The sequence below is a fragment of the Microtus oregoni genome, unplaced genomic scaffold, assembly GCF_018167655.1.
Source record: "Microtus oregoni isolate MIOR12 unplaced genomic scaffold, Mior012 000007F_ref0000211, whole genome shotgun sequence".
Classification (NCBI taxonomy): domain Eukaryota; kingdom Metazoa; phylum Chordata; class Mammalia; order Rodentia; family Cricetidae; genus Microtus; species Microtus oregoni.
In genome coordinates, this window is record NW_024543066.1 from 46,846,088 (window position 1) to 46,871,164 (window position 25,077).

Below are 25,077 nucleotides of genomic sequence, written 5' to 3' on the forward strand. Positions count from 1 at the left end.
GTGGTCGTACTGCATGTCTCTGGGTCTCTACCCTGCAAAGCTAGGAGGAAGTCAGTGTTCCTATTTCATGAGCTGTTGATGCAGACAAAATTATAGTTATCATATGTGGCACACAATGAATGCTCAGTTAACATAAGCTGTTGACACTGTATGAATATCTTGTGTGTCTGCGTAAATTAAAACCACTATGGTCCCCAGAATAATTTCGTCATGTGATTATAGCAGATATTGATCCACAGCCAATGGACACAAAGAAACAAGCATGAAAACACAGACAGACACTGCGGTGTCCCCTTACAAAGCACACAGGGCCCCAGGACCAACAAGTTCCACCTTAGCGCCCAGAGCCTGAGAAGCCGCTATGAAATAAAGAGAAGTCCATCTTGGCATGTCACCTCATGCCCACAGCTGTCCCTTGTGACTATGCTAGGTCAATGCAGAGCCACTGCAAAGAGACTTTTAAAAGGCGAGCATGACTTGCCTGCTCCCTTTACTTTAAAACATGAGTCTTGTTGCCCATTCCTTCCAAGACTGCTGGCCAGAGGCTAAATCCAATTTCCTTTCTCAAACTTCAATTTATTTATTTAGTATTTACTAAGCTGGAGTCTCTTGTAACAGAGACTGGCCTGTGTAGTTGAGCCTAGACTTTACTGGCCTGGGACTCACTCCTGACCTTCCTGCTTTCACCTTCCAAGAGATGGAATCACAGCATCCACCACCACACCCAGCTTCAAATTTTAATATTATAAAAGTAGCTAGACCTATTGTACTTTCTGCTTTTATCATTTTTTAAGGATTTTAAAAGAGTATTTCTCCATTTGAAAAACTAAATCTTTCTCTTTTCCCACTTAGGCACAAGTCAAAATGTAAAAGTAATACTCGGTTGGACAAACTAGCCTGAAATCATCTATAGGCATCTACCAAGTTAAAACCACAACCAGCACAATGACAGTATGGGATGTGGGGCGGGAGGTGGGGGGATGTGGGGCGGGAGGTGGGGGATGTGAGGTGGGAGGTGAGAAATGTGGGGCGGTGGTGGGGGATGTGGAGTGGGAGTGTGCGGTTGGAATGTGGGGTGGGAAGTATTGGGTGTGGAGTGGGAGGTGAAGGATGTGGGGTGGGAGGTGGGGTGGAAGGTAAGGGATGTGGGGATGGGAGGTAGGAGTATGCGGTTGGAGTGTGGGGAGGGAAGTGTGGGGTATGGAGTAGGAAGTGAGGGATGTGGGGCGAGAGGTGGGGGATGTGGGGTGGGAGTATGGGGTGGGAAGTGTGGGGTGTGGAGTGGGAGGTGGGGGTGTGCGGCAGAAGGTATGGGGTGGGAGGTGTGGGGTATGCTGTAGGAGTGGGGGTGAGGGCAGGAAGTGTGGGGTTTGGGGCGGGAGGTGGGGGTAGGAGAGATGTTTTCTTCGGAGGTGACTGACAGAACTTCTTGTGAATTCAAAATTTTGAAGTATTTCTAAACTTTGGAGGGAAACATTGAGCCTGTATAAAGCCTTTAATAAAATGTTGTTTCCAACTCTGGCTTTTCAGATTAATGGTTTTATTATATTTTTCCTGGCTGTATGATTCTGGGAGCATGCTTCTTCCGAGAAGACATTGTTCTAGCTGAGAGGATAAAACTTGAACTCCTCTTGCAGCTGGACATGGCATTGTTTCTTGCCATGGAACATCTCCCTGTCAGAAGGCAAGGCCCTGGTGGTGACACACAAACCCACCCTCCTCTACATCCAGAAGCCTCAGTCTCCACACAACATGGGACTGACATTGCGGGGTCCTTACCTGTTGGTTTTCTTGACCAGGATGGCCCTGAAGATGTGCTCAAGGAATCTCTTCTCTTGCCTGTTCGTCGGCTGCACAAAGGGGTGCAGGGCAGCCAGGGAGAAGCCTTGCTGGTACAGTTCCAGGAGCTGGGCTGGCAGGTCCCGCAGAGAGGCTAACCTCACAGCCGAGGACCGCGGCAGCTCCTCTACAATGGGGAGAAAAGAGGCTGATCAGAGGCCCATCACCACTGTCATCCAAACCCTAAGACCCCTCTGCCCTGGGAAGGACCTTCTAGGTCACTTCTTCCCAGATAAACCTTCCACAGACTTTATAAACAGTCATCTTCTCCTACTTCATCCAAAGACATCAATAAAAGAAAGCTCTCTAAACTGCTGAGCCTTCTCTCCAGCATGTTTATTAATATGAGCAGGGCAGACAAGGTCTAAAAGTCAAATGGTGTGAACTTGTATGTAGTGGAAAGTCTACATCCAAGCCCCCTGCCTCACTCTTTCCCTAGAGGCAATGGCTATGATCTATTTTTGGATATGTAATGACCACTGCTAATTCATCCATGGTAGGCCTGCCTATACAAACCTCAGAACAACCTTATATACCCGTCATACACCCGTTCTGTGCACTACAAAGTGATTCATAAGGAAAGTACCTTGTTAGGCTGGGCACGGTGCTCACAATCGGTTTCATCTGCTTCAGTGACATGAGGCTCACTCTGTAGACCAGGCTGGCCTCAAACTCTTAGGGATCTTCCTGCCTCAGACTCCCAGATGCTCAGAGCACTTCCTGGTTTATTTCTTATAGATCTACTTATGTGTTACATCATTGATTTTAAAAGCTTTTGTTTCCATATGGCTTCAATAAAAATATCATTCCTACAAGATTTCACATGCACACACATATAGAAAATACATTTCTAAAGCCTGGTTACAGTGCATCCTTGTAATCCGTGCACTCTGGAAGCCAAGGCAGTGGGGTTGGGAATTCAAGGCCAGAATGGGGGACACAGTGAGACCACATCTCAAAATAAACAAGCAAAAGTACTGAGTAACAGACTATAACATGTTCAGATATTACCAGATCTTTTATAAAGAATTATGGATTTGCTTCTCATTGGTAATATATAAAAGTTTCTTTCCCATGTCCTGGATGATCTCATAATAAGAAAAGCCTTTTGGCTTTGCTAAAGTGGGTTTTCACGAATAGGTTCCTCACGTTACTATGGCAGGAAGACCTTGGAATATACAAAAACTTTTTTGTTAATGCTTCATGATATATCACATTTTTTTGCATGTAAATCTTAAATATATTTCAGATTTAACTTGTACAAAGCATGTACTATGAATCCAAGACCTCTGTATTGCCATTTTTCTTCAATGATTTGAGAAATGACTTTTGCCATTAATGAATATAGTTGTTTATGACTGTAATAACTTATTTTTGTGCAACGCTATTTTCACCAAGTTAGTTTTTTAAGTATCTTGGGTCTGTTTCCTGTTTATTTTTGAAGGCTTGTTTAACTACTTTTGCAAAATAATTTTTTAAAGTAAGCTAACCAAATTCCCCCTTATTTCCTAAAAAGTATTGATATTTTTATTGATTCATATTCAAACTACAGCTTAAACGAGAGTGCATATTGCTCGCCATGCTGCAGGTTCCTGGCCACAAACAGCACGGCACCATTTTTACTTGAGCTGTATTTTTGGTCCCTCTGGAGCAAATTAAAGTTTTGTCACATGGATATTACATATTTATCATATCCTAGTCATTTTATATTTTGTTTCTATTGGGGTAATAGACTCCCTGGTTGCATGTCCCTAATGCTCTTGCTGGGGAAGCAGACAGGCTTATTGCAGCTGACTGCACTGTGAAGCAGTGCACAGACACTTGGCCCAGGACCAACATCACTCATACAACTCCCAGAACTGGACACATAGGAGTCACAGCGACACAGCGGGGCCAAGACAGTCACTAAGTCATCCCAGTAGCGAGGAACACAGAGCCACCCTCACTGGAGGGCCAGCCTCTCACTGTAGAGGTATCTACAAGGGTTGCTGACACGGCTATCCCGTGAGATACCGTCACATGTAGAGGATGCTGACATGGCTATCCCGTGAGATACCGTCACATGTAGAGGATGCTGACATGGCTATCCCGTGAGATACCGTCACATGTAGAGGATGCTGACATGGCTATCCTGTGAGATACCGTCACATGTAGAGGTTGCTGACATGGCTATCCTGTGAGATACCGTCACATGTAGAGGTTGCTGACATGGCTATCCCGTGAGATACTGTCATATGTAGAGGATGCTGACATGGCTTATCCCGTGAGATACTGTCACATGTAGAGGATGCTGACATGGCTATCCCGTGAGATACTGTCATATGTAGAGTATGCTGACATGGCTATCCCATGAGATACTGTCACATGTAGAGGATGCTGACATGGCTATCCCGTGAGATACTGTCACATGTATCGGGTTCTGACACAGCTATCCCATGAGATACTGTCATATGTAGAGGTTGCTGACATGGCTATCCCATGAGATACTGTCATATGTAGAGGATGCTGACATGGCTATCCCATGAGATACTGTCATATGTAGAGGATGCTGACATGGCTATCCTGTGAGATACCGTCACATGTAGAGGGTTCTAACACGGCAATCCTGTGAGATACTGTCACATGTAGAGGATGCTGACATGGCTATCCTGTGAGATACTGTCACATGTATCGGGTTCTGACACAGCTATCCCATGAGATACTGTCACATGTAGAGTGAAGTAATATGGGGCGGCAGGGCTGCGTCCCCCACACCCGGCCGCCCACATGGCTAGCTTATGCCCCAAAATAATTACACAGACACTGTATTCTTTTAAGCACTGCTTGGCCCTTTAGCTCTAGCACTTACAGGCTAATTCTCACATCCCGATCAACCCATCTCTAATAATCTGTGAGAACCGGTCTTACCGGGAAGATTCTAGCCTAGTCCATCCTGGGTAGGAGCTTCATGCCGGGAGCGGGGCATGGTGTCTCTCTCTGAGGCATCTGCTCCCGAGAGAGCAGAGCTGTGGAGTCTCTGCGCTCACTTCCTCTTCCTACCAGCATTTTGTTCTGTTTACTCCTCCCACCTATCCTCTAACCAATAAAATGGGCCAGGGCAGTGCCTTTATTAGCCAATGACCTTCCTCCATCAGTAGAGGATGCTGACATGGCTATCCCATGAGATACTGTCATATGTAGAGGGTTCTGACACAGCTATCCCGTGAGATACTGTCTTTGAGTTTGTAGATTACTCCTCATGAGCATCCGGCACATCTCGACTTCCTCCTCCCTCTGCACGGCACCTCCAGGGCATGGCACTTGAACATCATGGACGCACCAACAGCCCCTACTGCACCCCTACTACTGCAACAGACCTCCCTTGGCTTATTTTCTCGATTCCTAATCTGTCCTGACACACTTGAGCAGTCCACAACAGCCAGGGACTTCATCTCATACCCTGCTACTTAACAAGACCCCGGTTTCGGACTGCAGTAAACAATTCAGAATATCAGCAGGTAGCCTGGAAGATGAGACAAAGATTCGATACTGATGAGTGCAGACCGCAAGCAATGATGATGCAGAAAATAAATACTCCCACCTTGGGAAATACATATCAAGTCATGCACAAATAAAGTATGTGTCTTACAGCTATTTTAAAATTCACAAACAAGGCTAGGAGTGGAATCCACAGAAGTCCAGCTAAACCTACTGGACCTGGTGATCCTACTGGACCTGGTGATGGAGCTACATATGATAGCCCCCATCCCTGCTTTCTTTGTTTTTATAAAAGATAAACATTTTTTAAAATAAAATGAGAAATCGTGCAGAAAATTAATGATTAAAAAGAGGATTTATGGGCAAAGCTATTTCCAACAATGTCATTCGAAAAGCAATAACTTGGAACCAAAGAGTTCTTCATAAACTAGTTGAAGACTAGTTAATGCCGGGCACCCAAGTGATGAAGCCCAGAAAGAGTAAAAGGTGACAGCAAGAGTGTCAGAGGCTGACGGGAAAGTGTCCACGGTGCACTGCTGCATTAAAAACAGAGGTGCCTGTCAGTGTGAGGTTGCTCTTCTACTAAAAACACAGACGGGGGATAGTAATATTTCTCTAGACACTGACAGTGGAGACAAATTATAACAGAGAGCAGGGCAGAAGGGCTGGGCATTTATTATACTTTCAGAACTACTATGATCCGCACAGACCATTTCAGAAAAAGATTTATAAGCCATTTGCATTGTTCTCTTTATACATAAATGAAAGTTTTAATGACTTTTTAAATTGAAGTTTTCTGTTGCCCAGGATTAGAACCCAGCGCCTGTGCACACTAGGTAAGCGCTTTTAGCTGAGTGCAGTTTTTAGGATTAGAACCCAGCGCCTGTGCACACTAGGTAAGCGCTTTTAGCTGAGTGCAGTTTTTAGGATTAGAACCCAGCGCCTGGACAGTTTTTAGCACTTTTTTTACAGCCATTTCTTTAAAAACAAGGTTTACAACAAGACCTAGGATCCTTAGGAATTCCACACGGCACCAGAGCTCTCCCTTCCATACACCACGGGAAAACGCGGAGGGAAACTCATCCCTAACTGACTGCTGTGAGCCTCCAGGCTCCTGGCAAAAACTCGCGTCTGCAGCCTAGGCCTGGAACACCAGTAGCTGCAACTACCCTTGCGAATCACCACACCCAGCTCAATGCAGATTCCCTGTTCCTCACTAGCAGCTCACCACAGCTATGTGACTACAATAAAGTTCTTTCTCCCGTCAAATAGTGGTTATAAAATTCAGATGGGATGTGCGTGTAATCAACGAAGCCCAAACAATCACGTTCAGAATGGGTGGGGGCCTGGCAGGGGGAGCTGGCAGACGGGATAATGATGACACTAAAGGACTCGGGCCATTAGATTGTTCTCCATCCCCACCCAACTCCTTATCCTTCACATTCCCAAATCAGTGCAATAAAGAAAATATTAGTCTTAGAGCTAAAAGCTTCCTGGACAAAATATAACACCCCCTAAATTTTTCTTAAAATCTAACATATCTTTCAAAAGTCAATAATTTTATGACTTTAATTTTGGTAAGTCAGAATGAGTTTAGCTTTGTGGTTAAAAAAATGAGTCTCAACAATTACAGTGCAATACAAAAAGCTTACACTATCCATAAGATTAAACATCTTAATTTCGTGTTTCCATTTGAACCTTAACCTACAAATACAAAGGCCAAATGTTTGGTTCTCATAGCTGGAGAGATGGCTTATTGGTGAAGAGCCCAATACTGCTCTTGCAGAAGACTGGCGTTCAATTTCCACATCACGAGGCTCACAAGCTCCTATAACTCAAGCTCCAGAGGATCTGATGCCCTCTTACTGTTGTTGTGGGTACCTGTACTGAAGGGCACATACCCACACACAACCCTACACACATATACATAATCAAAAATGATAAAATGAATTTTTAAAAAGCCTAGTTTTTATAAAACTGTCAGTACCCCAGAGTTATTATTGGGAAAATAAGCTTTATAACTATTAAATATTGTTAGAAAAATAAAGAGTGGCTGGTCTGTTCATATGGACAGACAGATTGCAGCTGCTGTTCTGTTCTACCCAGCCAGTCAGAATAATCTCTCTAGTATTCTATTTTGTAACAATTGTCTGGTTTTATTGCTGATTATGTAAACCTTGGATAAAAGACAGAATTCCCTCCCCATCTCATGGGTCCTTTCCTATGAAATGAAGATCTCAGATAGGCATTAGGGAAAGGAATTTATAACTCTAGTGAAGCAATTTAATTATCTCCAGCTCAAAACAAAGGAATCTATTTTTTAACTAGAAAAGTAGCAATGGATAGCACAATAAATGCTTTCAAAGTGAATGGAAAGGGTGTGTCAGAGCCAGAGCCAACACGGGGATAAGGGCTGACTCCACGCAGTGGGTAGAAGTGGCGGGGGCAGGGCTGTGCCCACTGCTGCTCACCTGGCCACACCCTTGCCTATGGGATAGCCCTGTGGAGGGAGAACTCTGACGTCCCCGCTGTCACACAGGAGCACAGGAGACTCCAGGGGAGAGCAGAACATGGGGGGATCCCTGGATGACAAATCCCAGATGTGTGAGGCTGCCCTGTGTAACCACTTTGGGTCAGGACCCCAACTCTGGAACCGGACACATGAACCACTACATTGCAAGGTGGCACTTCTTGGTATGCTGAGGGCAAGAGGGCTGATAACGCTGTGTCAACCACTGCTTCTCTCCAGTAAGATGCAATGCCACCTGCACAGGAAGGGCAGTACCCTGAGGAGGGTCATGTCCTCACTAACACCCCCTCTCATCTGGGCTACCCTGTGTACCGCAAAACTGACTCTTGCTGGCTTCTCAGCCACAAGATCTTAACACGCAATACAAAAATCTTGCACTGTGTGACCCAAGTTGGCCTCAAATTTACTATTAAGTACATATAAAGCCCCAGCTAATGGTGAATTCATGGGGGTCCTCTTGCCTCAGTTTCCTGAGTGCTGGGTTGCAGAAGCGAGCTACCACTACACAGATGGTCTGGTACAGTACCCAAGGGGACCTCAGGGTCCAGACAGAGAAGTAACAAAAGACACGGGTCGGGAAAAGAGTGATAAGAACCAAAGTCCACTGAACCCAGGAAATCTTGTCCTTTGGGCCTGGGCATTCCTGATGGACCTGTAGGCACAATGACACAAAACTTTTAAAGTAAATTTGTTGATTAGTATACAAAGCACTGTTTCACTGTGACATTTTCATATTATGTTCATCACTACACTTGGCTCTTACTCACATACACTGCCCTCCTTCATCCCCCATCCCTGGTCCTCTTCTGTTGCACCCCTCTTTCTTCCTCTACTCCCTTCCTTTAGACCTCTTCCTCTTCCTCTCATGGTTCCTTTTCTATTCCATGTAAACACACACACACACACACACACACACACACACACCCCTCCAGATTCCACTTCTGACACAAAGTATGCTTGTCTTTCTGGGTCTTGATGGGCTTCGCTTTTAATATAATGATGCCTGATTTCCAGTTGTATCCATTTCCTCAGAGTGTCTAATTCTTTCAAGTCAGAAATCAGAACGCTAATCTTTGGCTTGTCAACCCCCCACGAATCAAAGCCAAGACCTGGTAGGCTTCAGAGTCTGCCTGGGATATCTGTCGATGTAGAATATGGACCTCCCCACCCCCATTCTTGTCTCTAATCTCACCCTTCTGACATGGGTACCATCAAGGCCACTGAGAGGCAAGGATGCTGAGCGGTAAGGCCTCCTGGCTAATCTACTGAGCATCACGGGTGGATACCCATGGTTTTAAGGCCACTTCTGTGGAACTGATGACATCTGTCTCCAGACTCCCTCCTCTTTTGCATCAGTAGGAAGAAAGTTTAGAGACATATTTGAATCCCTTCAGAAACCCAGAGTTTCCCTGATTTACCAACAGTAGTCTTTTCTGCCATCATGTCTTTGTCAAGAATTATTTGGATTTATCCCATGCTTTTTCAGACCTAGGCCAGCTGGCCTTGGTGAGATCCCAATAGAACATCCCCATTGTCTTAGTGTGTGGGTGCACCCCTCGTGGTCCTGAGTTCCTTGCTCGTGCTCCGTCTCCTTCTGCTCCTGATTTGGACCTTGAGATTTCTGTCCGGTGCTCCCGTGTGGGTCTCTGTCTCTGTCTCCTTTCATCGCCTGATGAAGGTTAATATTCCTGAGGATGCCTATGTGTTTGTCTTTGGATTCACCTTCTTATTTAGCTTCTCTAGGAACATGAATTATAAGCTCAATGTCCTTTATTTATGGCTAGAAAAAGAACAATTGCAGTGGGTTTTTGATCCTACTGCACGTACTGGCTTTGTGGGAGCCTAGGCAGTTTGGATGCTCACCTTACGAGACCTGGATAGAGGTGGGCAGTCCTTGGGCTTCCCACAGGTCAGGGAACCCTGATTGCTCTTCGAGCAGATGAGGGAGGGGGAATTGATCGGGGGAGGGGGAGGGAAATGGGAAGCGGTTGTGGGGACGAGGCAGAAATCCTTAATAAATAAATAAATTTAAAAAAAAAAAAAAAGAAAAGAAAAAAAAAAAAAAAAGAATTATTTGGGATTGTTCACTGGAGCACCATTTTCCTTATAAATAAATGTGCCATTGTTGCAAGATTTAAGAGAAAGATAAAGAACAAAAATATGTAGAATCCTAACCCACAAAGCCACATATTTCTCAATACTCCTGGGACATGGTTGATTCTGATTTTGTTATGACTATGTTTTTGTTTAGCCAAACATTCTGCAGACCATTTCCCCCTGGAAATGAAACTCTTCAGGCTTTTTCAGAGGAACTTAAGCAATGTCCTGGCTGTTCTGAACTTGATTCTGGATAACCACTAATCTCCCCAACACAGAAAAGAAATCTCGGCACACAGCCCCATCATGCAGCGGCAGTAACGACACTTATTATTCTGTCCAGCAATCATTTGTGACTTTAACCTAATTATTCCAAGTCCGATTTTGCTTTTCTAATTATACCCGCTAATGGATCTGTCAATACCAAAGAGCCCGGTGTGAGGGAGATGCCACCTCCCCGGGTAATTTCTCTCACAGGTGAAGCTGATAATCACACTATTCACCCAAAGCTTTTTTTAAATATGTAAGTTCCTTTAAGACTGCCGTTTCTATAACATCAATCTGCCTGAGCTTTGTAGTAGATCCAATTTAGTGAAACACGAAAATCAATCACTTCTCAATGTGAAACTTTTCAATGTACACAGAAGGAATAAGAATTTGACTTTTAAACATTGTTTGCAGCCCTTGGCTGCAATGGGTGTCATTCTCAAATTCCTGGAGCAAGTGAAAACTTAGATTAGAGGGTTTTTAAGATTCAGGTTTCCATTATCTTATCATTCAAAAGCCCAAGCTTCTAAAAATGAAGAGAGAGAGGGAGGGGAGGGAGGGAGGGAGGGAGGGAGGAAAGAGGGAAGGGAGGGAAGAGTGAATGAAGGGAAGGAGTTAGGGAGGGAGGGAAGGAGGGGGAGGGAGGAAAGAGGGAAGGAAGGAGGGAGGGAAAGAGGAAGAGAAGGCATGGCACACTAGTCAAGTCTGAACCTCCCAAGTGTCCTTTCCATTCTCATCCTCACAATACCGGGTCTGTCAACACGAGAAAGGCTGGAGCCAGAGAAGCTCTTTATGTTACAGATGAACAGTTAAAAAGAATGTTTGAGAAACTGGATCCATAGCTCTGACTGGAATGACATCTAATAAGGACCGAGAAAGTGGTGACTTAGAGAGACAGGTGTGTGCCCAGTTCTGTAAACCCCTTACTGGTGCATCTGTGCCCTATGGGCCTAGAGATGGTACAGAAGACCAGAGTGAGGCAGGCCTGGAGGGGGCTGGGCAAGGGACAACCAATTGCTTCTTAAATTAATTTTCAAGGCTTTGTTTCAAAGTGACCAAGATAATGTTAATGAAATACACAAACACATATACCACACACACTGTTATTAAAATTTTTGCAGCTAGCATTGGGACTAGGAACTTTTTAAATTTCACACACTTGAAAGAAATTTGGGGGCGGAAAAAGGGAAGAGACTCAAGTTACTTCAGTGAATTCCTGTAAGATTCTCACAGCAACTCCTTCTTCTCATTCACACTCTCTCTCCCATCCCCACATTCTCTACAGGTACAGTTCAAAGCAGAAAAGCAGAAGCTCCTAGGCCCGTTAGCTAAGATATAAAGACACACCCTGACTCCAGGGTGCTTGCCTGACACATTCAGGGCTCTAGGCTCAGTCACTAATAGAAAGAAAGGGGTGTGGGTGGAGGGGGGAAAGGAGAGGAAGAAAAGAGAGAAAAATTAAATTTGGGCCTGTGAGATTCTCTGTGGCCAAAGGTAGCCACTGCCAAGCCTGGTGACCTGAGTTCAATTCCTGGGGCCCACATGTGAAGATGAAGCTGACCCCCACAAGCTGTCCTCTGACCTCCACACACGTACCCTAACAGGCCCATGCCCATACACAAACAAATTAAATACACTAATAAAGCGAAATACAAAAAAATAAAAGATTTTAAAGACATGCAATTCCAAAGACTTATTATGAAATTAGAAGACAAAACTTAAGTAAAAAAATATTATATTGATCACTAAAGTGGTAACATTTAGGTATGTTATGATTAGATAAAGTATTGATTTTATTTGGTTATTTTTTAAAATGAAAACCTGAACTTTCTCATGAGCTTGTGCGGTTGCCACGGGGCATCAAGACTCACCGGTCATTTACCTGCAGCTGCCAGCATGTGCCACCATACAAACAAGCCATTGCCTTTCCCACCGAAAATCCCACCACACCGGGAGCTATGCCAGGCTAGCTCACCCCGCAGTGCAGAACAGGCTCACTGCCAGCTGTCGTTACAGCAAAGGTCATGTCACACACATGCAGTCACTCTTGACATGAACTCTGGGTCCCAAGTCGATGAACTACAAGGCTAAGAAGAAAAATCCATAACTGGTCTTAGAACACTACCAGCAAGTCAGCTTGGGGGAGCTGGGAAACCTTATAACTTGTAGTAAAATATTCACTAACAGAAACTACAATTTTACCCACTTCCATGTGGCATTAAGAGCCTTCATGTTGTGTAACCATCACCACCACCCATCTCAGGAAACCTTTTCATCCCCACTACCTTCACTCCTCAACTCCCACCCCGGACCCCCACTTGGACTTGTGACGGCAGCAAGAACAAATGCTGGGTCAGAATGGAGAAGCTTCTGGGATGGGGCCATTCGCAGAGCATCATGGGAAAAACAAAGGCCAGCATCCCCACCAAGGCAGAGGAAGAACATAAATATTCATAGAATAGCCGAGCTCTACCAGGGCTGCACACAGTGGCTGGGAATCTTCACAACACAGACTATGGAACCAGGAACTGTCCAAGAACTGAGGTGCTCAGGGCTTGTTACTCTCTCTGGAAGCGTGGTGCCAGGAGCACAGTACAGGGATGCGCGGCACCAGGAGCACAGTACAGGGATGCGCGGCACCAGGAGCACAGTACAGGGATGCGCGGCACCAGGAGCACAGTACAGGGATGCGCGGCACTAGGAGCACAGTACAGGGATGCGCGGCACCAGGAGTGCAGAACAGTGATGTGCAGTGCCAGGAGCGCAGGGCAGGGATGTGCGGTGCCAGGAGCGCAGTGCAGGGATGTGCGGCGCCAGGAGCGCAGTACAAGGGATGCGCAGCACCAGGAGTGCAGAACAGTGATGTGCAGTGCCAGGAGCACAGTGCAGGGATGTGCGGCGCCAGGAGCGCAGAACAGTGATGTGCGGTGCCAAGAGCGCAGCACAGGGATGCGCGGCACCAGGAGCGCAGCACAGGGATGCGCGGTGCCAAGAGCGCAGCACAGGGATGCGCGGCACCAGGAGCGCAGTACAGGGATGCGCGGTGCCAAGAGCGCAGTACAGGGATGCGCGGTGCCAAGAGCGCAGCACAGGGATGCGCGGCACCAGGAGCGCAGTACAGGGATGGAATCGCCCATTTTGTCTCAACACAGTCCCTAGGGAATTTTTAAAATTCTGAATATAAATATACACAATGTAAACTATGGAGGACTCACTGTGAACACAACTAGTGTAGAGAGGTTTACACAATAAACTCTGTTCTCCGTGGATTACAACTTCCACCCGCAGATGGAGCCCATTTGTGTGCTATGTTGGTAAATTTCGTCAGTTTGTCACGAACCTAGCCTACGTGGGAAAAGGGAATCTCGGCTGAACTGCCGTGGGAATGTCTATGGGCATTCTCTCAGTTGCTTATTGAAGTAAGAGGGCCCAGCTCACTGTGGTCAGTGCTGTGTCTAGGCAGGTAGTCTGTACTGTAACAAAAGTAACCGAGCAAGCCAGTAAAGAGCATTCCATGATCTCTGCTTCAGTTCCTGCCTCGAGGTTCCTGCCTCGAGCTTGCGTCCTGGCTTTCCCTAGATGGTGGACAGCTACCTGTAAGCTTAAATGAAAGTTCCCGGAGTTAGTTTTGGCCATATTTATCACAGCAACAAACAGCAGTTGTTCTAATGAGCTCCCCAGACATTCAGCAAACATCCACCCATCGGGCCTCCTCCCTACTGTGATAAAGACACCCGTATGGTCTGTGATGCAGGTCCTCACACATAGCAATGCTTCCATTAACTATGATTACAGACGGTGCCAAACTCAGCCAAGTGTGAACAGAACCAAGTGAGCCAAAGAGGCGCCTTCTGCTTTGCCTCAGTATTCACATGTAGATTCACCTGGTGCACGGAAACAGCTGACCATAAGGTCACGCACAGATTCACCTGGTGCAGTCACACACGGATTCACCTGTGCACAGAAACAGCAGACCGTGCGGTCATGCGCAGTCACCTGGTACATGGAAACAGCAGACCACATACCAGAGTGGCTCTGGTTCCCCTAATGGAAGAACTGTCATGAGCATGCATGCACCCATGCAAAGACAGCATCTCTGAAGGCATCGGCCTCAGCCTACCGGTCATTTCAACCTCACTGTTGAAGGCGGCCCTTAAGCCTCTAGCTTCCTGCCCTGATGACTTGACCTGAGCTCGGCAAAAAAGAAGAAACCTTGAGATGAGCTCAAGTAGGACGCTCTGGTGAGATGGAAGGGTCGGAGAGACGCTTTCAGAATAGGACAATGAACCTGGTGAAAATAATTTCTTTTTAAAAATTTGGGGCTTTAACAAAAAAGGTTTTTTAAAACTGTTTTATTTCTTTGAATGCATCTGTGTCTGTGTGGGTATAAGACATGTGTAGAGGCGCCCATTTCTGTGAATGCATCTGTGTCTGTGTGGGTATAAGACATGTGTAGAGGCCCCATGGAAGCCAGAAGATGACCCTGCCTCCTCTGGAGCTGCTGTTGTAGTCATTGGTGAGCTGCCCAATGCAGGGGCTGGGAATTCAACTTGGGTCCTCTACAAGAGCAGCAGCGAGGAATCAAGGCTCAGACACTTACACCTGCTGAAAAACATTCATAGCTGCACCCCAAATGCAACCACTCAACACCTGACCCAAAAGGGGAACCTGCATTGTCGCCAGGCAGGAGAAGGGAGCCTGCTAGTCATCTTGTGGGGAGTTGTGCCTTAGAGAGGGCCAGCGGCCAGCGCCTGGGCGAGATATGTCTGCTTCTGAGGGATCCTGAGGTCTTCCTCAGCGTTGCCTTCCCTGCATCCTACTGCTCACATGTGTGGCTACTGTGAACGGTGAGATATTAAGATCACAAAATACAAATAGCAGTTCAGAGTTCAGTATGAAAAAAAATTGCAGTCTGATGCTACAGCAAATGGACAAGTTTTAGTGCTCTGGTTAACTAAAGCACACCGTCAATTTGTGTGTCTTCCATTTTAAAGCTAAGGTCTCTTGTAACTCAGGCTAGCTTTGCATTTTCCCTGTAGCCAAGGTTAGCCTTGAATTTCTGATTCTCCTCGCACTTAGTATAGAGTGCTGGAATAATAAGTGTGTGTTACCATATGTGGCATATTTTTTTAATTTTTAATTTTGCTACCAGAATATGTGGACTGCCAATCCTGGGCCACCAGAATATGTGACTGCCATTATGGGCCACTAGAATATGTGGACTGCCATCATGGGCCACTAGAATATGTGGACTGCCATCATGGGCCACGCTCACAGATTAAGTCTCTTCTGGATCCTGTTTTCTGTTTATTTTTAAATGGATGCATTTAATCATGATCTGAGAAAACATCATTCCTTTTTGACTTTTTTTATGGTGCCAATTTAATTTCTTATTAAGTATCCTTTAGCTACAGTTTTAAGGAAGGTCACGGTCATTTTTCCCAAAATAAACACACAATACCATGGAATGGGGGAGAGCTGCCAAAATCTTCACCGGATGGGCCGGAAGCAGAAACTCCCAAGCATATTCAGTCCGGTTTTTCACTATCAGTCCCATCCCAAAGCCAGGGAGAAAAGCAAAACCTCACAAGGGACTCTCATTGTTTTGCATATGAACCCCATGAGTACCTGCTTACAAGAAAAGCTTGTAGAGCTCCCCTTCCCAGCCTTGAGAAGCAGCCTCCTGGTGCAGACCCAGGGTCCCCTAGTTCTGCCTTGCTGCCTTCCTCAGCCGTACCCCCAAGCCATCCCTGGTCCTTTATGACTTCCCACATACAAAGAACTGCTCTCTACCAGGGACCCCACAGCACCACCTTTCAGTGGGACCCAGAGAGGCTACCTGTGCCTCCTTCCCTTCCTTCATTCTACTCCAGCCTGAGTCCAGCTGTGGCTACACACCTCAGCCCACCCTTCCAAACTCTCTCCATTCCCTTGGGCCTCACCACTTGTAATGGCTAATCTTGGCTGTCACCTTGACCACATGTGGTCATGGTGGTCATGGCTATGAGGGATTAGTCTTGAATGGGTCAACTGAGCTGAGGTTTGAAGACCTGCTCTAACCCCAGATCATCTGAGGTTGGAAGACCCACCCTAAATCTGGATCATTTAATGTCAGAAGACCCACCTTAAATCTAGGCCACACCTTCTGATGGCAGCCTACATAAAAGGACTTTTTTTTGCCTATTTGCCTTCATTCTCATTGGCAAGTTTATCTACCCTGCTTCTGAAGTATTCCTTTGTTGGTATTAGAACCTACTTATTGGGATTCCAATGCATATTGAAGACCAGTCTAAGAACCCAGTCCTGTGGAATGAGCAACTGTTGAATTCTTGGCCTTTTCACTGGGAGACAGCCATTGTTGGACACAGCTTGTAAGCCATTCTAACACACACTGTTTGATATACATATAGATTCATTCTTCCAGTACTGTTCCTCATGAGAACACTGACTAATTCACCAGTAGCCATGGCCACACAAGGGTACCCCTAATTCTTCCCCTTGTCACCTCATGGAGTTGGAATGAGTACTACTTAAGAGACCTCCAGAGTCGTTCCCTTCATCACCTGCTAGATTATCTCAAACCCCACTACCTTCAATGGTTTGGGAGTCGGGACCCAGAATTCCAACCAGACTTCAATTTGAGACCAGTCAGATCTGAATCCTAAAACCTACTGTGGTTACAAGACTGAGGACCATAAATCATTCTCTTTATCCACAATCTATCAGATTGGGGCAACAACAACCAAAGAAGCAAACACCCACTCAGCAGAGATAGTTACTCCAAGAAACACCACAAATGCTGTTAACTCCAGATAACTAGTCTCATCAAAAAACATAAATATGAACAACCAATATGCCTTCTCCAGAAGCCAGCAATCCCTATTGCAACAGACCCTGAGAAAAGCAATTTAGCTGAAGCATAAGACAAGGACTTCAAAATAGCAATTATGAAATATTTCAAGGACCTTAAGGAGGATGTGAATAAATGCCTTAATGAAGTCTTTGAAAACACAAACAGTCGGCTGGAATAATGCAAACATTTCAGGACATGAAAGGAGAATTTAGTTTAGAAATGGAATCACTGAAGAAAAGCCATGCTGAAATAAGCCTGGGAATGAGACTCTGAAGAGATTGAACAGAAGCTCAGAGGAAGCCTTCTCAGCAGGCTGAAGTAGAAGAGGGATTCTCCAGTTCTGAGACTAGGTGGAAAAAATGAATAGTTCAGTCAAAAAAAAAACAACAATAACAACAACAACAACATTAAATCTAAGTAAAATCCAGGCACAAAACATCCAAGAAAGCTGTGACATTTTCAAAAGACTGTACCTATGAACAACAGGTATAGAGGAAGAAGAAAAACCTAATTCCAAATCATAGAAAATATTTTAAACAAAATCTTGGAGGAAAATTTCCCCAGTCTAAAGAAAGAGATGTCTAATGCCTAACGAGCTATAAGAGGCAGTGAGTAGACCCTTCCAAATACATATTAATCAAAACACTAAATTATAGGGCAAAGAAAGGATAAAGACAAAGTCACATATAAGGGTTGACCCATTAGACTGGCACCTGACTTCTCAACAGGGATGGAAAGCCAGAAGGTCCTAGACAGATGTTCTACATGCTCCAAAAGAACACACATTCTAGTCTAGACTACCACATCCAGTAAAACTATCAATCACAAAAACAAAGGAAAAAGACAAACATCTCATGACAAAAAGAAAGCTAAGCAGTTGTGTTCACCAACCCAGCTCTGTAGAAGGTCCTGGAAGGAAGCCTTCAGGTTGAAGAAAATGGTAACTACCCCCAAGAAGAACCAATTCTAGAACAGGAAATCAGAAGTAGTTGGCCAATCCAGAAAACACCCTATTTGTTGTGGTTTTGCATGAGCAGTGATTCCATTATTTTAATATGCAAGTGCAAATATTTCCGATGCAGATCCGATGGCAAGAGGAATGGAACTCTAGGAGGGATCCACTTGTCTGCTTCGGTCTGCCGCCCAGATAAACATGACTCCTGTCTCACTGGAGTCATATGAGGTCCCGGCAACACAGGGGCAGGGCCCGAATCCCCAGTCTGCACTCTGTGTGGAAGCCACTTAAGTCATCAGAGTCGTGGCTATTAATAGCCCCAGTGGCCTCACAAACTATCACCAGGTCAGACAGAGTCCCTGTGTCCACGTGCTGTTCTGGCTGGTTTCAGTCCAGAGCTAATCAGCATGTTCAGCTCAAACATAGGTCTTTCGATCCTCAGTTGAGGCCATGGGCCAACTGTTCTGAAACTGTTTTTTAAATGCTGGAGCAGAGCAGTGAGAGGCTCAGCAGGTCCAGCAGCTTGCTGCCCAGAATGCCCCCCTGAGTTTAAGCCCATGTGGTGGAAGGAGAGAACTAACTCCTTCAAGTTGTCTTCTGGCCTCCACTCAAGTACCATGACATAAACGTGCACACATACAAATAAATAAATGTAATTAAAATGTTTCAAATGTTAGATTAATTTCCTCTCTACTTCAGAACTGAATAACAAACTTGGAAAAGGCATGCCGAGGGACACTGGCTCCTTTGCCAGGCACCAGAATCACTTGGGTCTTAGGCAACACTTAAGGCAGGGCTGATCCCATCCCATTCCTCTACTGACCACCCCCCAGGAGGGCTCACCTCCTAAATTCTCCTCTCACCTCAGGCAGCATCTTCTTATGCAGAACATTTTAAGTAAACGGATAAGCCTGTTTTGAGAAAGGGAAAGCTTACCCAAAGCATCCGGTCACACACAGCACGAAGTGGACAGGCATCAGAAAGGGGTCTGGGGACCTCGGCCTCCACTCCCCAGGAGGCAGTGTGTCACCCCTCCCAGAGCGTACCCACTGCACCATAACGCATCCTGACATCCTCCATACGTGTGTTGTCTCAGTGACTTCCTCCATCTGACTAATTTCATTAGATGTTAAACAATACCAGGTGGGGATTAAGTTGTGTCAAGCTGCTTCTGGGACAGGACAAGCACCATGACCCAGAGTAACACAGTCGGCTCAACCAACGCTATGCAGTTACCTCACCCCTGCTTTCACTGCCTTGCCAAGTCCTTTCTGCAGAAAACAGACCAGAAAATGGCCAGAAAGCAAAGGACAGCAAATCAGTGCTGAGGTCCTGGTCTGCATAGTGGCAGCTGCAACTGTGTGGTTCTGGTCTGTGGCACGGTAGTGAAGAAGCTGTCACGGCATCTTCAGTGGGAGCTCTGGCTAGAGAGAAGAGTCTGAGAATAAACCACTTCCACGGGCACACAAGTCTGGAAGCCACAAGCCTGGAGGTGTTCTTGTTGTTTGCTGTTGAGCAGAGATGGACCAAGCAACAAGTCAGCAGAGAACAAGAAGGAAGCCAGAGAGTGGGTGTTAGAGACCAGGTGCTCCCCCACCTGCCTCAGCAGCAGCGGCTACATCACCACCAGCCATTTCACAAGGTGCATACCCTTTAGAAGGTCCCTGCTATCACAGACCATTCTCTCTTTCTATCTTTCTCTGTCTGTGTCTCTTGCCCCGACTCCAAGATGGCCTTTTGCTTCCACTTCCATAAATCTCTTGCATGAGATCTATTGTATGGTGTGATCTCTGCAACATTCCTAGTAAGATCTCTATAGCATTCCTTGTGAGATCCGTCTTGAGGTGTGATCTCTACAGCATTCCTTGTGAAATCTGTTGTGTGGTGTGATCTCTACAACATTCCTTGTGAGATCTGTTGTGTGGTGTAATCTCTACAGCATTCCTTGTGAAATCTGTTGTGTGGTGTGATCTCTGTAGTATTCCTTGTGAGATCTGTTGTGAGGTGTGATCTCTACAGCATTCCTTATGAGATCTGTTGTGTGGTGTAATCTCTACAGCATTCCTTGTGAAATCTGTTGTGTGGTGTAATCTCTGCAGCATTCCTTGTGAGATCTGTTGTGTGGTGTGATCTCTGCAGCATTTCTTGTGAGATCTGTTGTGTGGTGTGATCTCTGCAGCATTCCTTGTGAAATCTGTTGTGTGGTGTGATCTCTGTAGTATTCCTTGTGAGATCTGTTGTGAGGTGTGATTTCTGCAGCATTCCTTGTGAGATCTGTTGTGTGGTATGATCTCTGCAGCATTCCTTGTGAGATCTGTTGTGAGGTGTGATCTCTGTAGTATTCCTTGTGAAATCTGTGTGGTGTGATCTCTGTAGTATTCCTTGTGAGATCTGTTCTGAGGTGTGATCTCTGCAGCATTCTTTGGCTCCTACTCACCAAGGTTCTAAAGCCTTGAGACAGATGGCCCAGTGATTATTGTGCTTGCCCCCAAGTGTGAGGAGGACCCGAGTTTGAAGAACCAGAAGCCAGTAAAAGCCAGGCAGGATAGACATCTGTAGTGTTAGCATTCCTATGACGAGATGGGAGGCAGACACAGAAGAATCCCTGTAGGCTAACAGGCCAGATAGCCTGGCAGTGAAGAAGTGACCCTGTCTCAAACAGGAGCAAATCTAAGAACCTGAGGTTATCATCTGACCTCTATACACACACACACACACACACACACACACACGCGCGCGCACGCACATACACATACACACAAACACACAGAGAGGGGGAAGAGACAGAAAGAGAAACAGAGAGAGAGAGATTGAATGGGAATGTCCCCCACATTATGTATGTCCCCCACAGTATAACCAGCTCTCATACTGGAGCAGCTGGTCCCCAGTTGGTGACATCACTGGTAGACTATAAAAGGTAAAATCCTCTCACCACTTTCAGTTCAACCTCTCTGCTTCACGGTTGCAGCTAAAATGTGAGCTCTCAACTTCCTGCTCCTACCATGTCAGCCACTTGCTGTCATGATGTCCCTGATTACAGACCTAACCTTCTGGAACCAGAAATCAAAATAACCTCTTTGCTAACTCTAATGAGTTGCTGCTTTGGTCATAGTATTTTATCCCATCAACATAAAAGTACTTAATGCATACACTGATGCACATGGGGCCCACATCATACACACATATACACATTAAAAGGAAGAGAAAGACAAAAACCCAAGGCAGTGAGTGATAGGAGCCACAGGACAGTCTCCCGTGCCCATCTCTGCTCAGCACACACACAAATACACACTGTGGTATGCCTCTATCCACAGCTCTCACACACAATAATAAATATGTGATTTTTTTTTTCTTTTAAGGATAGAAGCCCGATGTTTCCATCCCACCCGAGGATCTGTCCTAGCATCTGATGGAGACTTCCAGGTCATAAAAGGAGTCAGATACTGTTGAGATCAGCAAGCAGATGAGTGACAGCTGCCTATGGCCCTCCTAGTTCAATTAGTGGTAGGTGTTTTTCAGAGTATCTTGTTCAGTGGTGTTTTTCTTTAACTCTTTACTTGAGAAATGACTTTGGGAGGAGGCAGGTACCAAGGACTTAACATGACAAGTGAACCCAATCTAATCCCCTCTACTTTGCAAAAATGGTGAAAATCTTCACCCTAGGTACCCAGAGTTCTCAAACCCACTGGGAAGAGACTCCACAAACATACTGGGGACAGGAAAAGAAAAGACCACAAGATAACAAGTATACAAATTAACCCTGGAAGCAGGAAAGAAAGGAATATTAACAGAGAGGAAACAACGAAGCTAGCCATATGTAGAGATTAGGAATACTGTGAACACTGGCACACGCTCCCCAAAAGGCTTTGTAGCGGAGAACACGAAATCCCAGCATTTTCAGTTCTGGAAGCCCTGGAGGTTAGCCCTGGGGAGGCGCCCACTCCAGGCAAACAACACCTGCACTAAAATTCAAAACTCACAGAGGACCCTCCTATTAAATCAGCACTCCAGCTTTCCGATGGTCAACTAAGCGAGTTAAGATAATCTCATCCTGGAGTAATGAATGCCCATGGCAAGAACACCCTGGCTCAACAGAATTAGGCAGCAACTATTCTGTCAAAATGATAATGAAACAATCTGCGAGACTACGATGCCAAGAAGGAGCACTACAATCTGGGCTCATCCCTCCTGGAAACAAGATTCTAATCAATTAGCCCAATCCCCCAGGCCCCCATCCCGTCTTTGCATTATCTGCCCTCTTCACAAAAGTTCCTGGGAAGCCACTTACCATTCTGTGCTCACAGGCAGGAAATGGAAAATCAAGTCCTCTGTGGAACGTGGCAGAAACTTCCCATTGTAATTCAGGCCAGCCTGATTAAGGACTCTTAATCTACACACAGCTAATTCTTCAGACTGAGAGCGGAGTGGATGTGAGGCAAGGAGAGTGCTCAGTTCTAATCACACAGAGATGGATCCTGCACTCCTTCCTAGGCAGCCTCATTAACAATTGCTGGGGGTGCTGGGGGGGGGGCTACTCGTTACAGGGGGACTCTCTGGGAAGAGCCAAGGACCCTGGGCACAGGGTTTGGGGAACACCACAAAAGATGCCAAAAAAGCAATAGTTTGCCTTCTGTATTCGTTACTGGAACTCTCTGCTGTGACAAGATCTCCTACCAAAGCAACTTCAGAAAGGAAGGGTTTCTTCCTGGGCATCTGGTGCCCATCTTGGGGGAAGCCACAGAGGCAGGAGCTGAGGCAGCCCTGCAGCCACCGTGGGAAGCAGAGCAGCGCAATGGGCAGTGGTGCAGACTGTAACCCCAGCACTTGGAAGGTGGAGGCAGGAGGATTAGAAGTTCAAAGCCATCCTCAGCTAACAGGGAGTTGGAAAACAGCCTGCAATATATGACAACTTATCTAAAAATAAACAAACAAAAAACAAAGGATTGGCAATTCCCCAAGAGTTTGTTTGTGTGGGTTAGAACCCATGGTATTTATATTGCAGAAACTGAAAAAGTGAAACTTTTCAAACAAGAACATTCAAGCAGGAAATATCAGCGGCAAAGCAGTCATATATCATGGATCCTCTGGGAAAGTCCACAGAGTGTAAGGGGAACAAGGATTTTAAGTATCATTTTTAAAAACAATTTGGACCGTAAGTGCTTCTGACTGTCCCCCACACCACAAAGAAAACCCCAGGTCTAAAGATGGGGCTGGTGACCACAGGCGTGAGTCTGGTTGGTCTGGTTCTTATGGAATATTTTGTTTTATAGCTCAGGTTGTTTTCATACCCACAATCCTGCTTCCAAATGCTGGCATTAAAGCCACTATACCTGCCTCCGAAAACCATTGCTTTTATAAAAACCACCGGGGAACTAGAGAGTGATTAAGAACACGTGCTGTTCTTGCAGAGGACCGAGTCTCTGGTTCCCAACATTGCATGGTGGCTCACAACCATTCATGACTCCAGTTCCATGGGATCCAACACCCTCTTCTGGCCTTCACGGGATCCGGCCCACATATGGTACTCATGCACACACAAAGACAAATACTACCACACATAGTGTTACGGTTTTGGCCCTTTAAGGGGCAAGCCACGCCCACTCCTGGCTACCCCCCTACCCCCCTGCCCCAGCCATCATGGCTCTCTCACTCTCTGTCCCCTCTTGGAGCACGCATGTCTCCCCGTTTTCCCCTTCTTCTGTCTCTTTCACATCTCCTCTCTCTCTTTCTCTGCCGCCCCTTCTCCCTTTCCCCTCCATAACCCCCTGAATAAATATTCAACATGTTGTGTCTGTCCATGTCTCTGTCTCCTGTCCTCCGGCCCCTGCCGCAAGCTGCTCCTGGGTTCAGCACTGGAGACTCACTAGCATTTCCTGGCGCTAGCTGGAACCCACTAGCATTTTTAAAATCATAAAACATAGAATACAAATAAACAAATCTAAAAGAACTCTGCATGCATTACTTGTTGATAAAAAACTGAAAATGGCAGGGGCTCACTCTAAGAATTTCAACAAGTGTATGTGAACGTTCTAGGAGCTGACCAGAAAGCCGCTCTGGCCTCTATGTCTCGCCACCCTTGTTTCACAGACATATTCCAAGGACAGATGTGTTCCCTGTTCCCTTCCACAGCCGCTGCAGGCCACCTATGAGAGGCAGCTCAACTCAGTGGCTCAGGATATACACTCTAGTTTTAGGCTTTTGGATCTCAGGTCCTGGATAATCACTTGCTCACTGGCTTGCTTCCCCCAAATTCATCAGAAGAGAAAAACAGTACTTTCCCAGGCAGCACCTCCGTAAGCCTCAAGGACAGATGCCTATGGATGCTGAGTCCCCAGGAAGGGCAGTTGTCACTGTACTCTGCTTCAAGTGTATGATGTAGTCCCAAAATCTCAACAGTTTTATGCTCAAACTTCAGAAGAATAGTCATTATCATTGTACTTAGGAAACCTCTTACTTAGTCTGATGAACTTTTATTTAACTTTAAATTTTATCTGCTTGCTTTTTTTCATGTGAGTATGCACACACGCCTGTCTGCCTGTTCACACGTGGTGTGTATATGCACACACGCCTGTCTGCCTGTTTACATGTGATGTGTATAGAAACACATGCTGTCTGTCTGTTCACTCAGGGGTGGGGGTGGGGAAATCAGCGGTCTTCCTTCAGCATTCTCCACTGTATTTGTTGAAGTAGGGGCTCTTCCTGAACCCAAGCCCAACGATTCAGCTATTCTAGCTAGCCAGCTTCCCCGGGAGATGCCCTGCCTCTGTCACCTGTGCAATAGGACAGCATGGCTGCTCTACCAACCTCGGCCAGTTCTCCAGTGGGTTTTAGAGACTGCAGCCCACACACTTGTGAAGCAAACATTTTATCCCTGGTGCTGTTTCCCCAGCCCCTAGTTGAGTGAACCCGAACACACCCATGCATCATTTAATGACAGATTTGCATTCCAAGAAGTGTGCCGCCAAGTGACCCTGCCTTGTGTGGACATCGGAGTGTGCCTACACAAAGCAAGAGACCTACTATGACACCCAGCAAATGCAGCTCACACCACTGTCCTCT

The 25,077-nt window shown here is 45.9% G+C and overlaps 1 protein-coding gene across 1 annotated transcript in view; it reads right to left on the reverse strand.

Moving 5' to 3' along the window:
• The window catches only part of Rftn1 (raftlin, lipid raft linker 1), a 193,689-nt gene that overhangs the window by 108,201 nt on the left and 60,411 nt on the right, over window positions 1–25,077 (reverse strand). The window contains exon 3 of the mRNA XM_041655937.1: window positions 1,780–1,966. Coding sequence (XP_041511871.1) covers window positions 1,780–1,966 — 187 coding nt within the window. The remainder of the gene's footprint in view (window positions 1–1,779; window positions 1,967–25,077) is intronic.